This window comes from Coregonus clupeaformis, chromosome 8 (genome assembly GCF_020615455.1).
Source record: "Coregonus clupeaformis isolate EN_2021a chromosome 8, ASM2061545v1, whole genome shotgun sequence".
NCBI classification, from domain to species: Eukaryota; Metazoa; Chordata; class Actinopteri; order Salmoniformes; family Salmonidae; genus Coregonus; species Coregonus clupeaformis.
In genome coordinates, this window is record NC_059199.1 from 46,179,264 (window position 1) to 46,197,328 (window position 18,065).

The 18,065-nt window shown below is 34.8% G+C and overlaps 1 protein-coding gene across 2 annotated transcripts in view; it reads left to right on the forward strand.

Annotated features, from left to right (window-relative positions):
- Window positions 1-17,177, forward strand: part of LOC121571837 (solute carrier family 45 member 4-like) — a 95,623-nt gene extending 78,446 nt beyond the window's left edge. For both annotated transcript variants that reach the window (XM_041883549.2, XM_041883550.2), the window contains one exon: window positions 15,310-17,177. In XM_041883549.2, coding sequence (XP_041739483.2) covers window positions 15,310-15,672 — 363 coding nt within the window. In that variant the 3' untranslated portion in view covers window positions 15,673-17,177. The remainder of the gene's footprint in view (window positions 1-15,309) is intronic.
- Window positions 17,178-18,065: the final 888 nt, after the last annotated feature.

Sequence of the window (18,065 nt, forward strand, 5' to 3'; positions counted from 1 at the left end):
TAGTACACACTGATATATCAGGTGAGTTAGTACGCACTGATATAACAGATTAGTTAGTACACACTGATATATCTGGTTAATTAGTTACACACTGATATATCAGGTTAGTTAGTTAGTTAGTTACACACTGATATAACAGGTTAGTTAGTTACACACTGATATAACATGTTAGTTAGTTACACACTGATATAACAGGTTAGTTAGTACACACTGATATAATAGGTTAGTTAGTACACACTGATAACAGGTTAGTTAGTTACTCACTGATATATCAGGTTAGTTAGTTACACACTGATCTAACAGGTTAGTTAGTTAGTTACACACTGATCTAACAGGTTAGTTAGTTACACACTATTATAACAGGTTAGTTAGTTAAACACTGATAACAGGTTAGTTAGTTACACGCTGATAACAGGCTAGTCAGTTACACACTGATAACAGGTTAGTTAGTTAAACACTGATATAACAGGTTAGTTGCACACTGATATAACAGGTTAGTTAGTACGCACTGATATAACAGGTTAGTTAGTACACACTGATAAAACAGGTTAGTTAGTTACACACTGATATAACAGGTTAGTTGCACACTGATATAACAGGTTAGTTAGTATGCACTGATATAACAGGTTAGTTAGTACACACTGATATATCCAGTTAATTAGTTACACAATGATATATCAGGTTAGTTAGTTAGTTAGTTAGTTAGTTAGTTACACACTGATATAACATGTTAGTTAGTTACAAACTGATATAACATGTTAGTTAGTTACACACTGATATAACAGGTTAGTTAGTTACACACTGATATAACAGGTTAGTTAGTTACACACTGGTATAACAGGTTAGTTAGTTACACACTGGTATAACAGGTTAGTTAGTTACACACTGATATAACAGGTTAGTTAGTTAGTTACACACTGATATAACAGGTTAGTTAGTTACACACTGATATAACAGGTTAGTTAGTTACACACTGATATAACAGGTTAGTTAGTTAGTTACACACTGATATAACAGGTTAGTTAGTACACTGATAACAGGTTAGTTAGTTACACGCTGATAACAGGCTAGTCAGTTACACACTGATAACAGGTTAGTTAGAACCCACTCATAATAGATTAGTCAGTTACTCACTGATAACATGTTAGTCAGTTACTCACTGGTATATCAGGTTAGTTAGTTACACACTGATATAACAGGTTAGTTGGTACACACTGATATAACAGGATAGTTACATACTGATTTAACAGGTAAGTTAGTTAGTACACACTGATATATCAGGTTAGTTAGTACGCACTGATATAACAGATTAGTTAGTACACACTGATATATCCGGTTAATTAGTTACACACTGATATATCAGGTTAGTTAGTTACACACTGATATAACAGGTTAGTTAGTTACACACTGATATAACAGGTTAGTTAGTACACACTGATATAACAGGTTAGTTAGTACACACTGATATAACAGGTTAGTTAGTTACACACTGATATAACAGGTTAGTTAGTTACAAACTGATATAACATGTTAGTTAGTTACACACTGATATAACAGGTTAGTTAGTTACACACTGGTATAACAGGTTAGTTAGTTACACATTGGTATAACAGGTAAGTTAGTTACACACTGATATAACAGGTTAGTTAGTTAGTTACACACTGATATAACAGGTTAGTTAGTTACACACTGATATAACAGGATAGTTAGTTACACGCTGATAACAGGCTAGTCAGTTACACACTGATAACAGGTTAGTTAGAACCCACTCATAATAGATTAGTTAGTTACACACTGATATAACAGGTTAGTTAGTACACACTGATATAACAGGATAGTTACATACTGATTTAACAGGTTAGTTAGTTACTCACTGATATATCAGGTTAGTTAGTTACACACTGATATAACAGGTTAGTTAGTACACTGATAACAGGTTAGTCAGTTACACACTGATAACAGGTTAGTCAGTTACACACTGATAACAGGTTAGTCAGTTACACACTGATAACAGGTTAGATAGTTAAACACTGATATAACAGGTTAGTTAGTTAAACACTGATATAACAGGTTAGTTAGTTAAACACTGATATAACAGGTTAGTTAGTACACACTGATAACATGTTAGTCAGTTACTCACTGATAACATGTTAGTCAGTTACTCACTGGTATATCAGGTTAGTTAGTTACACACTGATATAACAGGTTAGTTAGTACACACTGATATAACAGGATAGTTACATACTGATTTAACAGGTTAGTTAGTTACTCACTGATATATCAGGTGAGTTAGTTACACACTGATCTAACAGGTTAGTTAGTTAGTTAGTTACACACTGATATAACAGGTTAGTTAGTTACACACGGATATAACAGGATAGTTAGTTACACACTAACAGGTTAGTTAGTTACACGCTGATAACAGGCTAGTCAGTTACACACTGATAACAGGTTAGTTAGAACCCACTCATAATAGATTAGTCAGTTACTCACTGATAACATGTTAGTCAGTTACTCACTGGTATATCAGGTTAGTTAGTTACACACTGATATAACAGGTTAGTTAGTACACACTGATATAACAGGATAGTTACATACTGATTTAACAGGTTAGTTAGTTACTCACTGATATATCAGGTTAGTTAGTACACACTGATATATCAGGTTAGTTAGTACGCACTGATAAAACAGGTTAGTTAGTTAGTACACACTGATATATCAGGTTAGTTAGTACGCACTGATATAACAGATTAGTTAGTACACACTGATATATCCGGTTAATTAGTTACACACTGATATATCAGGTTAGTTAGTTACACACTGATATAACAGGTTAGTTAGTTACACACTGATATAACATGTTAGTTAGTTACACACTGATATAACAGGTTAGTTAGTACACACTGATATAACAGGTTAGTTAGTACACACTGATATAACCGGTTAGTTAGTTACACACTGATATAACAGGTTAGTTAGTTACAAACTGATATAACATGTTAGTTAGTTACACACTGATATAACAGGTTAGTTAGTTACACACTGGTATAACAGGTTAGTTAATTATACACTGATATAACAGGTTAGTTAGTTACACACTGGTATAACAGGTTAGTTAGTTACACATTGGTATAACAGGTTAGTTAGTTACACATTGATATAACAGGTTAGTTAGTTAGTTACACACTGATATAACAGGTTAGTTAGTACACTGATAACAGGTTAGTCAGTTACACACTGATAACAGGTTAGTCAGTTACACACTGATAACAGGTTAGTTAGTTAAACACTGATATAACAGGTTAGTTAGTTAAACACTGATATAACAGGTTAGTTAGTTAAACACTGATATAACAGGTTAGTTAGTTAAACACTATAACAGGTTAGTTAGTTAAACACTGATAACATGTTAGTCAGTTACTCACTGATAACATGTTAGTCAGTTACTCACTGGTATAACAGGTTAGTTAGTTACTCACTGATATATCAGGTTAGTTAGTTACACACTGATATAACAGGTTAGTTAGTACACACTGATATAACAGGATAGTTACATACTGATTTAACAGGTTAGTTAGTTACTCACTGATATATCAGGTGAGTTAGTTACACACTGATCTAACAGGTTAGTTAGTTAGTTACACACTGATATAACAGGTTAGTTAGTACACACTGATATAACAGGTTAGTTAGTTACACACTGATATAACAGGATAGTTAGTTACACGCTGATAACAGGCTAGTCAGTTACACACTGATAACAGGTTAGTTAGAACCTACTCATAATAGATTAGTTAGTTACACACTGATATAACAGGTTAGTTAGTACACACTGATATAACAGGATAGTTACATACTGATTTAACAGGTTAGTTAGTTACTCACTGATATATCAGGTTAGTTAGTTACACACTGATATAACATGTTAGTTAGTTACACACTGATATAACAGGTTAGTTAGTACACACTGATATAACAGGTTAGTTAGTTACACACTGATATAACAGGATAGTTAGTTACACGCTGATAACAGGCTAGTCAGTTACACACTGATAACAGGTTAGTTAGAACCCACTCATAATAGATTAGTTAGTTACACACTGATATAACAGGTTAGTTAGTACACACTGATATAACAGGATAGTTACATACTGATTTAACAGGTTAGTTAGTTACTCACTGATATATCAGGTTAGTTAGTTACACACTGATTTAACAGGTTAGTTAGTTACTCACTGATATATCAGGTTAGTTAGTTACACACTGATATAACATGTTAGTTAGTTACACACTGATATAACAGGTTAGTTAGTACACACTGATATAACAGGTTAGTTAGTTACACACTGATATAACAGGATAGTTAGTTACATGCTGATAACAGGCTAGTCAGTTACACACTGATAACAGGTTAGTTAGAACCCACTCATAATAGATTAGTTAGTTACACACTGATATAACAGGTTAGTTAGTACACACTGATATAACAGGATAGTTACATACTGATTTAACAGGTTAGTTAGTTACTCACTGATATCAGGTGAGTTAGTTACACACTGATCTAACAGGTTAGTTAGTTAGTTACACACTGATATAACAGGTTAGTTAGTACACACTGATATAACAGGTTAGTTAGTTACACACTGATATAACAGGATAGTTAGTTACACGCTGATAACAGGCTAGTCAGTTACACACTGATAACAGGTTAGTTAGAACCTACTCATAATAGATTAGTTAGTTACACACTGATATAACAGGTTAGTTAGTACACACTGATATAACAGGATAGTTACATACTGATTTAACAGGTTAGTTAGTTACTCACTGATATATCAGGTTAGTTAGTTACACACTGATATAACATGTTAGTTAGTTACACACTGATATAACAGGTTAGTTAGTACACACTGATATAACAGGTTAGTTAGTTACACACTGATATAACAGGATAGTTAGTTACACGCTGATAACAGGCTAGTCAGTTACACACTGATAACAGGTTAGTTAGAACCCACTCATAATAGATTAGTTAGTTACACACTGATATAACAGGTTAGTTAGTACACACTGATATAACAGGATAGTTACATACTGATTTAACAGGTTAGTTAGTTACTCACTGATATATCAGGTTAGTTAGTTACACACTGATTTAACAGGTTAGTTAGTTACTCACTGATATATCAGGTTAGTTAGTTACACACTGATATAACATGTTAGTTAGTTACACACTGATATAACAGGTTAGTTAGTACACACTGATATAACAGGTTAGTTAGTTACACACTGATATAACAGGATAGTTAGTTACATGCTGATAACAGGCTAGTCAGTTACACACTGATAACAGGTTAGTTAGAACCCACTCATAATAGATTAGTTAGTTACACACTGATATAACAGGTTAGTTAGTACACACTGATATAACAGGATAGTTACATACTGATTTAACAGGTTAGTTAGTTACTCACTGATATATCAGGTTAGTTAGTTACACACTGATAACAGGTTAGTTAGTTAAACACTGATATAACAGGTTAGTTAGTACACACTGATATAACAGGTTAGTTAGTACACACTGATATAACAGGTTAGTTAGTTACACACTGATATATCAGGTTAGTTAGTTTGTTACACACTGATATATCAGGTTAGTTAGTTACACACTGGTATATCAGGTTAGTTATTACAAACTGATATAACAGGTTAGTTAGTTAGTTACACACTGATATATCAGGTTAGTTAGTTACACACTGATTTAACAAGTTAGTTACTACACACTGATATAACAGGTTAGTTAGTACATACTGATAACAGGTTAGTTAGTTACACACAGATATAACAGGTTAGTTACACATTGATTTAATAGGTTTGTTAGTTACACACTGATATCAGGTTAGTTAGTTAGTTAGTTACACACTGATATAACAGGTTAGTTCATTACACACTGATATAACAGGTTAGTTAGTACACACTGATATAACAGGTTAGTTAGTTACACACTGATATAACAGGATAGTTAGTAGACACTTATATTACAGGTTAGTTATTTACACACTGATATAACAGGTTAGTTAGTTACACACTGATATAACAGGTTAGTTAGTACACACTGATATATCAGGTTAGTTAGTACGGACTGATAAAACAGGTTAGTTAGTTAGTACACACTGATATATCAGGTTAGTTAGTACGCACTGATATAACAGATTAGTTAGTACACACTGATATATCCGGTTAATTAGTTACACACTAATATATCAGGTTAGTTAGTTAGTTAGTTAGTTACACACTGATATAACAGGTTAGTTAGTTACACACTGATATAACATGTTAGTTAGTTACACACTGATATAACAGGTTAGTTAGTACACACTGATATAACAGGTTAGTTAGTACACACTGATATAACAGGTTAGTTAGTTACACACTGATATAACAGGTTAGTTAGTTACAAACTGATATAACATGTTAGTTAGTTACACACTGATATAACAGGTTAGTTAGTTACACACTGGTATAACAGGTTAGTTAGTTATACACTGATATAACAGGTTAGTTAGTTACACACTGGTATAACAGGTTAGTTAGTACACTGATAACAGGTTAGTCAGTTACACACTGATAACAGGTTAGTCAGTTACACACTGATAACAGGTTAGTCAGTTACACACTGATAACAGGTTAGTTAGTTACACACTGATAACAGGTTAGTTAGTTAAACACTGATATAACAGGTTAGTTAGTTAAACACTGATATAACAGGTTAGTTAGTTAAACACTGATATAACAGGTTAGTTAGTTAAACACTGATATAACAGGTTAGTTAGTTAAACACTGATAACATGTTAGTCAGTTACTCACTGGTATAACAGGTTAGTTAGTTACTCACTGATATATCAGGTTAGTTAGTTACACACTGATATAACAGGTTAGTTAGGACACACTGATATAACAGGATAGTTACATACTGATTTAACAGGTTAGTTAGTTAGTTACTCACTGATATATCAGGTTAGTTAGTTACACACTGATATAACAGGTTAGTTAGTTACACACTGATATAACAGGTTAGTTAGTACACACTGATATATCAGGTTAGTTAGTACGCACTGATAAAACAGGTTAGTTAGTTAGTACACACTGATATATCAGGTTAGTTAGTACGCACTGATATAACAGATTAGTTAGTACACACTGATATATCCGGTTAATTAGTTACACACTGATATATCAGGTTAGTTAGTTAGTTAGTTAGTTACACACTGATATAACAGGTTAGTTAGTACACACTGATATAACAGGTTAGTTACACACTGATTTAACAGGGTAGTTAGTTACACAATGATATAAAAGGTTAGTTGCAAACTGATATAACAGGTTAGTTAGTTACACACTGATATAACAGGATAGTTAGTTACACGCTGATAACAGGCTAGTCAGTTACACACTGATAACAGGTTAGTTAGAACCTACTCATAATAGATTAGTTAGTTACACACTGATATAACAGGTTAGTTAGTACACACTGATATAACAGGATAGTTACATACTGATTTAACAGGTTAGTTAGTTACTCACTGATATATCAGGTTAGTTAGTTACACACTGATATAACATGTTAGTTAGTTACACACTGATATAACAGGTTAGTTAGTACACACTGATATAACAGGTTAGTTAGTTACACACTGATATAACAGGATAGTTAGTTACACGCTGATAACAGGCTAGTCAGTTACACACTGATAACAGGTTAGTTAGAACCCACTCATAATAGATTAGTTAGTTACACACTGATATAACAGGTTAGTTAGTACACACTGATATAACAGGATAGTTACATACTGATTTAACAGGTTAGTTAGTTACTCACTGATATATCAGGTTAGTTAGTTACACACTGATTTAACAGGTTAGTTAGTTACTCACTGATATATCAGGTTAGTTAGTTACACACTGATATAACATGTTAGTTAGTTACACACTGATATAACAGGTTAGTTAGTACACACTGATATAACAGGTTAGTTAGTTACACACTGATATAACAGGATAGTTAGTTACACGCTGATAACAGGCTAGTCAGTTACACACTGATAACAGGTTAGTTAGAACCCACTCATAATAGATTAGTTAGTTACACACTGATATAACAGGTTAGTTAGTACACACTGATATAACAGGATAGTTACATACTGATTTAACAGGTTAGTTAGTTACTCACTGATATATCAGGTTAGTTAGTTACACACTGATAACAGGTTAGTTAGTTAAACACTGATATAACAGGTTAGTTAGTACACACTGATATAACAGGTTAGTTAGTACACACTGATATAACAGGTTAGTTAGTTACACACTGATATATCAGGTTAGTTAGTTTGTTACACACTGATATATCAGGTTAGTTAGTTACACACTGGTATATCAGGTTAGTTATTACAAACTGATATAACAGGTTAGTTAGTTAGTTACACACTGATATATCAGGTTAGTTAGTTACACACTGATTTAACAAGTTAGTTACTACACACTGATATAACAGGTTAGTTAGTACATACTGATAACAGGTTAGTTAGTTACACACAGATATAACAGGTTAGTTACACATTGATTTAATAGGTTTGTTAGTTACACACTGATATCAGGTTAGTTAGTTAGTTAGTTACACACTGATATAACAGGTTAGTTCATTACACACTGATATAACAGGTTAGTTAGTACACACTGATATAACAGGTTAGTTAGTTACACACTGATATAACAGGATAGTTAGTAGACACTTATATTACAGGTTAGTTATTTTACACACTGATATAACAGGTTAGTTAGTTACACACTGATATAACAGGTTAGTTAGTACACACTGATATATCAGGTTAGTTAGTACGGACTGATAAAACAGGTTAGTTAGTTAGTACACACTGATATATCAGGTTAGTTAGTACGCACTGATATAACAGATTAGTTAGTACACACTGATATATCCGGTTAATTAGTTACACACTGATATATCAGGTTAGTTAGTTAGTTAGTTAGTTACACACTGATATAACAGGTTAGTTAGTTACACACTGATATAACATGTTAGTTAGTTACACACTGATATAACAGGTTAGTTAGTACACACTGATATAACAGGTTAGTTAGTACACACTGATATAACAGGTTAGTTAGTTACACACTGATATAACAGGTTAGTTAGTTACTCACTGATATATCAGGTTAGTTAGTTACACACTGATATAACATGTTAGTTAGTTACACACTGATATAACAGGTTAGTTAGTACACACTGATATAACAGGTTAGTTAGTTACACACTGATATAACAGGATAGTTAGTTACACGCTGATAACAGGCTAGTCAGTTACACACTGATAACAGGTTAGTTAGAACCCACTCATAATAGATTAGTTAGTTACACACTGATATAACAGGTTAGTTAGTACACACTGATATAACAGGATAGTTACATACTGATTTAACAGGTTAGTTAGTTACTCACTGATATATCAGGTTAGTTAGTTACACACTGATATAACATGTTAGTTAGTTACACACTGATATAACAGGTTAGTTAGTACACACTGATATAACAGGTTAGTTAGTTACACACTGATATAACAGGATAGTTAGTTACACGCTGATAACAGGCTAGTCAGTTACACACTGATAACAGGTTAGTTAGAACCCACTCATAATAGATTAGTTAGTTACACACTGATATAACAGGTTAGTTAGTACACACTGATATAACAGGATAGTTACATACTGATTTAACAGGTTAGTTAGTTACTCACTGATATATCAGGTTAGTTAGTTACACACTGATTTAACAGGTTAGTTAGTTACTCACTGATATATCAGGTTAGTTAGTTACACACTGATATAACATGTTAGTTAGTTACACACTGATATAACAGGTTAGTTAGTACACACTGATATAACAGGTTAGTTAGTTACACACTGATATAACAGGATAGTTAGTTACACGCTGATAACAGGCTAGTCAGTTACACACTGATAACAGGTTAGTTAGAACCCACTCATAATAGATTAGTTAGTTCACACTGATATAACAGGTTAGTTAGTACACACTGATATAACAGGATAGTTACATACTGATTTAACAGGTTAGTTAGTTACTCACTGATATATCAGGTTAGTTAGTTACACACTGATAACAGGTTAGTTAGTTAAACACTGATATAACAGGTTAGTTAGTACACACTGATATAACAGGTTAGTTAGTACACACTGATATAACAGGTTAGTTAGTTACACACTGATATATCAGGTTAGTTAGTTTGTTACACACTGATATATCAGGTTAGTTAGTTACACACTGGTATATCAGGTTAGTTATTACAAACTGATATAACAGGTTAGTTAGTTAGTTACACACTGATATATCAGGTTAGTTAGTTACACACTGATTTAACAAGTTAGTTACTAAACACTGATATAACAGGTTAGTTAGTACATACTGATAACAGGTTAGTTAGTTACACACAGATATAACAGGTTAGTTACACATTGATTTAATAGGTTTGTTAGTTACACACTGATATCAGGTTAGTTAGTTAGTTAGTTACACACTGATATAACAGGTTAGTTCATTACACACTGATATAACAGGTTAGTTAGTACACACTGATATAACAGGTTAGTTAGTTACACACTGATATAACAGGATAGTTAGTAGACACTTATATTACAGGTTAGTTATTTACACACTGATATAACAGGTTAGTTAGTTACACACTGATATAACAGGTTAGTTAGTACACACTGATATATCAGGTTAGTTAGTACGGACTGATAAAACAGGTTAGTTAGTTAGTACACACTGATATATCAGGTTAGTTAGTACGCACTGATATAACAGATTAGTTAGTACACACTGATATATCCGGTTAATTAGTTACACACTGATATATCAGGTTAGTTAGTTAGTTAGTTAGTTACACACTGATATAACAGGTTAGTTAGTTACACACTGATATAACATGTTAGTTAGTTACACACTGATATAACAGGTTAGTTAGTACACACTGATATAACAGGTTAGTTAGTACACACTGATATAACAGGTTAGTTAGTTACACACTGATATAACAGGTTAGTTAGTTACAAACTGATATAACATGTTAGTTAGTTACACACTGATATAACAGGTTAGTTAGTTACACACTGGTATAACAGGTTAGTTAGTTATACACTGATATAACAGGTTAGTTAGTTACACACTGGTATAACAGGTTAGTTAGTACACTGATAACAGGTTAGTCAGTTACACACTGATAACAGGTTAGTCAGTTACACACTGATAACAGGTTAGTTAGTTACACACTGATAACAGGTTAGTTAGTTAAACACTGATATAACAGGTTAGTTAGTTAAACACTGATATAACAGGTTAGTTAGTTAAACACTGATATAACAGGTTAGTTAGTTAAACACTGATATAACAGGTTAGTTAGTTAAACACTGATAACATGTTAGTCAGTTACTCACTGGTATAACAGGTTAGTTAGTTACTCACTGATATATCAGGTTAGTTAGTTACACACTGATATAACAGGTTAGTTAGTACACACTGATATAACAGGATAGTTACATACTGATTTAACAGGTTAGTTAGTTAGTTACTCACTGATATATCAGGTTAGTTAGTTACACACTGATATAACAGGTTAGTTAGTTACACACTGATATAACAGATTAGTTAGTACACACTGATATATCCGGTTAATTAGTTACACACTGATATATCAGGTTAGTTAGTTAGTTAGTTAGTTACACACTGATATAACAGGTTAGTTAGTACACACTGATATAACAGGTTAGTTACACACTGATTTAACAGGGTAGTTAGTTACACAATGATATAAAAGGTTAGTTGCAAACTGATATAACAGGTTAGTTAGTACACACTGATATAACAGGTTAGTTACACACTGATTTAACAGTTTAGTTAGTTACTCACTGATATATCAGGTTAGTTAGTTACACACTGATCTAACAGGTTAGTTATTTAGTTACACACTGATATAACAGGTTAGTTAGTTAAACACTGATAACAGGTTAGTTAGTTACACACTGATAACAGGCTAGTCAGTTACACACTGATAACAGGTTAGTTAGTTAAACACTGATATAACAGGTTAGTTAGTACACACTGATTTAACAGGTTAGTTAGTTACACACTGATATAACAGCTTAGTCAGTTACACACTATTAACAGGTTAGTTAGTTAAACACTGATATAACAGGTTAGTTAGTACACACAGATATAACAGGTTAGTTACACATTGATTTAACAGGTTTGTTAGTTACACACTGATATCAGGTTAGTTAGTTAGTTACAAACTGATAGAACAGGTTAGTTAGAACCCACTCATAATAGATTAGTTAGTTACACACTGATATAACAGGTTAGTTAGTACACACTGATATAACAGGTTAGTTAGTTACACACTGGTATAACAGGTTAGTTAGTTCACACTGATATAACAGGATAGTTACATACTGATTTAACAGGTTAGTTAGTTACTCACTGATATATCAGGTTAGTTAGTTACACACTGATATAACAGGTTAGTTAGTTACACACTGATATACAGGTTAGTTAGTACACACTGATATATCAGGTTAGTTAGTACGCACTGATAAAACAAGTTAGTTAGTACACACTGATATATCAGGTTAGTTAGTACGCACTGATATAACAGATTAGTTAGTACACACTGATATATCCGGTTAATTAGTTACACACTGATATATCAGGTTAGTTAGTTAGTTAGTTAGTTAGTTAGTTACACACTGATATAACAGGTTAGTTAGTTACACACTGATATAACATGTTAGTTAGTTACACACTGATATAACAGGTTAGTTAGTACACACTGATATAACAGGTTAGTTAGTACACACTGATAACAGGTTAGTTAGTTACACACTGATATAACAGGTTAGTTAGTACACACTGATATAACAGGTTAGTTAGTTACACACTGATATAACAGGTTAGTTGCACACTGATATAACAGGTTAGTTAGTTACACACTGATATAACAGGTTAGTTAGTACACACTGATATAACAGGTTAGTTAGTACACACTGATATAACAGGTTAGTTACACACTGATTTAACAGGTTAGTTAGTTACTCACTGATATATCAGGTTAGTTAGTTACACACTGATCTAACAGGTTAGTTATTTAGTTACACACTGATCGAACAGGTTAGTTAGTTAGTTACACACTGATATAACAGGTTAGTTAGTTAAACACTGATAACAGGTTAGTTAGTTACACGCTGATAACAGGCTAGTCAGTTACACACTGATAACAGGTTAGTTAGTTAAACACTGATATAACAGCTTAGTCAGTTACACACTGATAACAGCTTAGTCAGTTACACACTGATAACAGGTTAGTTAGTTAAACACTGATATAACAGGTTAGTTATTACACACTGATATAACAGGTTAGTTAGTACACACTGATATAACAGGTTAGTTAGTTACACACTGATATATCAGGTTAGTTAGTTTGTTACACACTGATATATCAGGTTAGTTAGTTACACACTGGTATATCAGGTTAGTTATTACAAACTGATATAACAGGTTAGTTAGTTAGTTACACACTGATATAACAGCTTAGTCAGTTACACACTGATAACAGCTTAGTCAGTTACACACTGATAACAGGTTAGTTAGTTACACACTGATATAACTGGTTAGTTAGTACACACTGATATAACAGGTTAGTTAGTACACACTGATATAACAGGTTAGTTAGTTACACACTGATATATCAGGTTAGTTAGTTTGTTACACACTGATATATCAGGTTAGTTAGTTACACACTGATTTAACAAGTTAGTTACTACACACTGATATAACAGGTTAGTTAGTACATACTGATAACAGGTTAGTTAGTTACACACAGATATAACAGGTTAGTTACACATTGATTTAATAGGTTTGTTAGTTACACACTGATATCAGGTTAGTTAGTTACACACTGATATAACAGGTAAGTTCATTACACACTGATATAACAGGTTAGTTAGTACACACTGATATAACAGGTTAGTCAGTTACACACTGATAACAGCTTAGTCAGTTACACACTGATAACAGGTTAGTTAGTTACACACTGATATAACAGGTTAGTTAGTACACACTGATATAACAGGTTAGTTAGTACACACTGATATAACAGGTTAGTTAGTTACACACTGATATATCAGGTTAGTTAGTTTGTTACACACTGATATATCAGGTTAGTTAGTTACACACTGATTTAACAAGTTAGTTACTACACACTGATATAACAGGTTAGTTAGTACATACTGATAACAGGTTAGTTAGTTACACACAGATATAACAGGTTAGTTACACATTGATTTAATATGTTTGTTAGTTACACACTGATATCAGGTTAGTTAGTTAGTTAGTTACACACTGATATAACAGGTAAGTTCATTACACACTGATATAACAGGTTAGTTAGTACACACTGATATAACAGGTTAGTTAGTTACACACTGATATAACAGGATAGTTAGTAGACACTGATATAACAGGTTAGTTAGTTACACACTGATATAACAAGTTAGTTCGTTACACACTGATATAACAGGTTAGTTAGTTAGTTACACACTGATATAACAGGATAGTTAGTATACAGTGCACTAGCATCACCTACTGGATCGATTATATAACAGATGTTCAGATTCACTTTTCACACAGTGTGAATTAAAATCAGGTTCATCAAATCATTGGCAGCAATCCATACAACATTTGGCGTCAAGCTTTTCTTTAACCACATGTTCCCACAATGTAGTTGTTGTCTCATTAGATACACTAGACATTAGTATGATCTTCTGCCGAAGGACGTTATTGCAGGCCCATATCCAAGAGGGCAGATTGAAGATGCCAACAGACAGTGGTAATGTTTAATCTGCTGACTGTTATGATCATCTCCAGGCTGTATGCTGCGGTGTCCATCCATAAAAAGATCCAGAAACGTAAACCTTTGTCAATATGCCAAGACTAATAGAGCATTTCAAAGCCAGATTCCATCAGAACATGCCAGAACAGGTTATACAGGTTCATATAATAGCTCCATTATATGCAAATGTATCTAAAGAATGTTTTATAATTTATTTAACCAGGTACAAGTCAGTCAGTTAAGAACACCTTGTATTTTACAATGACAACTTGGCAACTATTTGATACCATGTCTCCTCTCTCCCTCTCTCGTCCCTCCTTTCCCCCTCTCCCAGTACATCCACCACAGCCCGGGGAACTCCAAGCGGGGCTTCGGCATCGACTGTGCCATTCTGTCATGCCAGGTGTACATCTCCCAGATCTTGGTGGCATCGGCGCTGGGCGCGGCGGTGGACGCCACGGGTAGCGTGCGCGTCATCCCCATGGTGGCATCCGGCGGCTCCTTTCTGGGTTTCCTCACCGCCTGGTTCCTGGTCATCTACCCGAGCCACGGCGATGCGGAGGCCAAGGGCGAGCAGAAAGCTTTAACAGGGCCCGCCTCTGACAACAGCGGCACGGAGAAACCCAGTGTCCTGAAACTGACCAAGAAAGGCGCCGCCACCACTACGTGTAACGTTGAGTGCGAGTCCACTCTGTGATGGGGGTGAGGATGCAAATGACATCAACGAATGATGAAAAGAAAAACTGACATTCCCTTTTCCGCCACCCAAGACTGCTGCATGGCATGGGCTTGACCGACCTGCTCTTTCTCTGAGACACATGGGCCAGGATGTTTTAAGGTTTCGTTTTTCCTTTTTCATTTCATTTGGGGCCTCTCTCTCGTGTCGCGGTCTCAGAACTTTGGTGTGGCGAGGAGAGGACAATCATCTCTCTCTCTCAGGGCCACCAGGAGCCGCCATCAAGGCGGTCCGACTGGACAGGACAGATCAGGGGACAATGGATACACATGCACGCTGAACTGGGATCTCTCGAAAAAGACATGCACTTCACTCTCGCACTTCCATTCATGGATCAAGACAAAAATAGTTTAAGAGATATTTTATTCTTCAAATAAGTGAATCATTTGAAAATACTGAAGATTCCTCTTCCTTTTGATTGAACATTTTATTTAGTTTATTTTACTCTATATATTTTGACATGATATTGCAGAAGGACATTGTAATCACCAAATGTGGCCAGGCCCGGTATAATTTACAGGGTTGATGTTTTACTTTTTGGACTTTAAAGGTTTTTAGTGGCTTTAAGAGGAAACGGCACAGGTATAAGGAGGTGATTTCTTGGTTAGGAGAGCAACTCCAAAGGCATTGTTTGGTAAATACTTATCTTATTTATTTTATTGTAACACATACTAAGTTGTCATAAGACCAGTTACACTATATCTACACGTATATATCTCTATCCTCTTTAGTCATTTATACTAAGGATCCTATTTTCCACATTTCAGTATAAATCCTTCTGAGATCACGTCCTCAAGGGCATTACCATTGACGGAGAACAGAAACACTTTAAGGAAATGTTTAAGAGAAAGAATCTCAGTGCTGCATTGGAGTTACGGAGGAGTGCATACCAAACGAAGGAGAGAAGCTGAGGAGCGCTGTAAGGAGCTTAGAAAGTTTTCTGTCTCAGTGAGAAGAAACAGATTTCAGGCTTTATTTCCCTTACTAATTATTCTTGTTTCAATTGCAATGTTAATGGATTGTGTCACTCGCTGCACAATTTTCAGCTGTTGTCCTTTGTTTGAGGATGTTACTAAAACTAGCTAGATGTTTGTCAAATGTGGGAGTGCGGTAAGGTGGCGGGTCGGGGGAGGAGCCCTTAGGCAGAACTTAAACTGTGCAGGAATTCAAGTTGGTTCTTTTCCTACCACATAGGTCAACTATTTTCAGTTTCTAACTGAATGATAATGAAGTAATGGGTCTTAAAAGAAGAGTAATATCCTCTCACTTGTAGTCTGTTTACATTTTAGAAACCTGGTTGCTGCATGGTTTGGGCCGTGTGGCAAGTTGTGCTGTGCTCTGAAGCAGCCCTAGCTAAATGCTAACCCGCCATGTTGGCTCTGCATGGCCTCCATACAGTGCATTGGGAAAGTATTCAGACCCCTTCCCTTTTTCCACATTTTGTTACGTTACAGCCTTATTCTAAAATTGATTAAATTAAAACAATTCCTCATCAATCTACACACAATACCCCATAATGACAAAGCGAAAACAGGTAGATTTTTTTTAGCTAATTTTGTACAAATAAAAAACAGAAATGCCTTATTTACATAGGTATTCAGACCTTTGCTATGAGACTCAAAATTGAGCTCAGGTGCATCCTGTTTCCATTGATCATTTTTGAGATGTTTCTACAACTTGATTGGAGTCCACCTGTGGTAAATACAATTGATTGGACATGATTTGGAAAGGCACACACCTGTCTATATAAGGTCCCATAGTTGACAGTGCATGTCAGCACAAAAACCAAGCCATGAAGTTGAAGGAAATGTCCATATTGCAGGATTGTGTCGAGGCACAGATCTGGGGAAGGGTACCAAGAAATGTCTGCAGCATTGAAGGTCCCCAAGAACACAGTGGCCTCAATCATTCTTAAATGGAAGAAGTTTGGAACCACCAATACTCCTCCTAGAGCTGGCCGCCCAGCCAAACTGAGCAATCGGGGGAGAAAGGCGTTGACCAAGAACCCGATGGTCATTCTGACAGAGCTCCAGAGTTCCTCTGTGGAGATGGAGAGAACCTTCCAGAAGGACAACCATCTCTTTGGCACTCCACCAATCAGGCCTTTATGGTAGAGTGGCCAGACGGAAGCCACTCCTCAGTAAAAGGCACATGAAGGCCCGCTTGGAGTTTGCCAAAAGGTACCTAAAGGACTCTCAGACCATGAGAAACAAGATTCTCTGGTCTGATGAAACCAAGATTGACTTCTTTGGCCTGAATGCCAAACGTCACGTCTGGCGGAAGCCTGGCACCATCCCTACGGTGAAGCATGGTGATGGCAGCATCATGCTGTGGGGATGTTTTTCAGCGGCAGG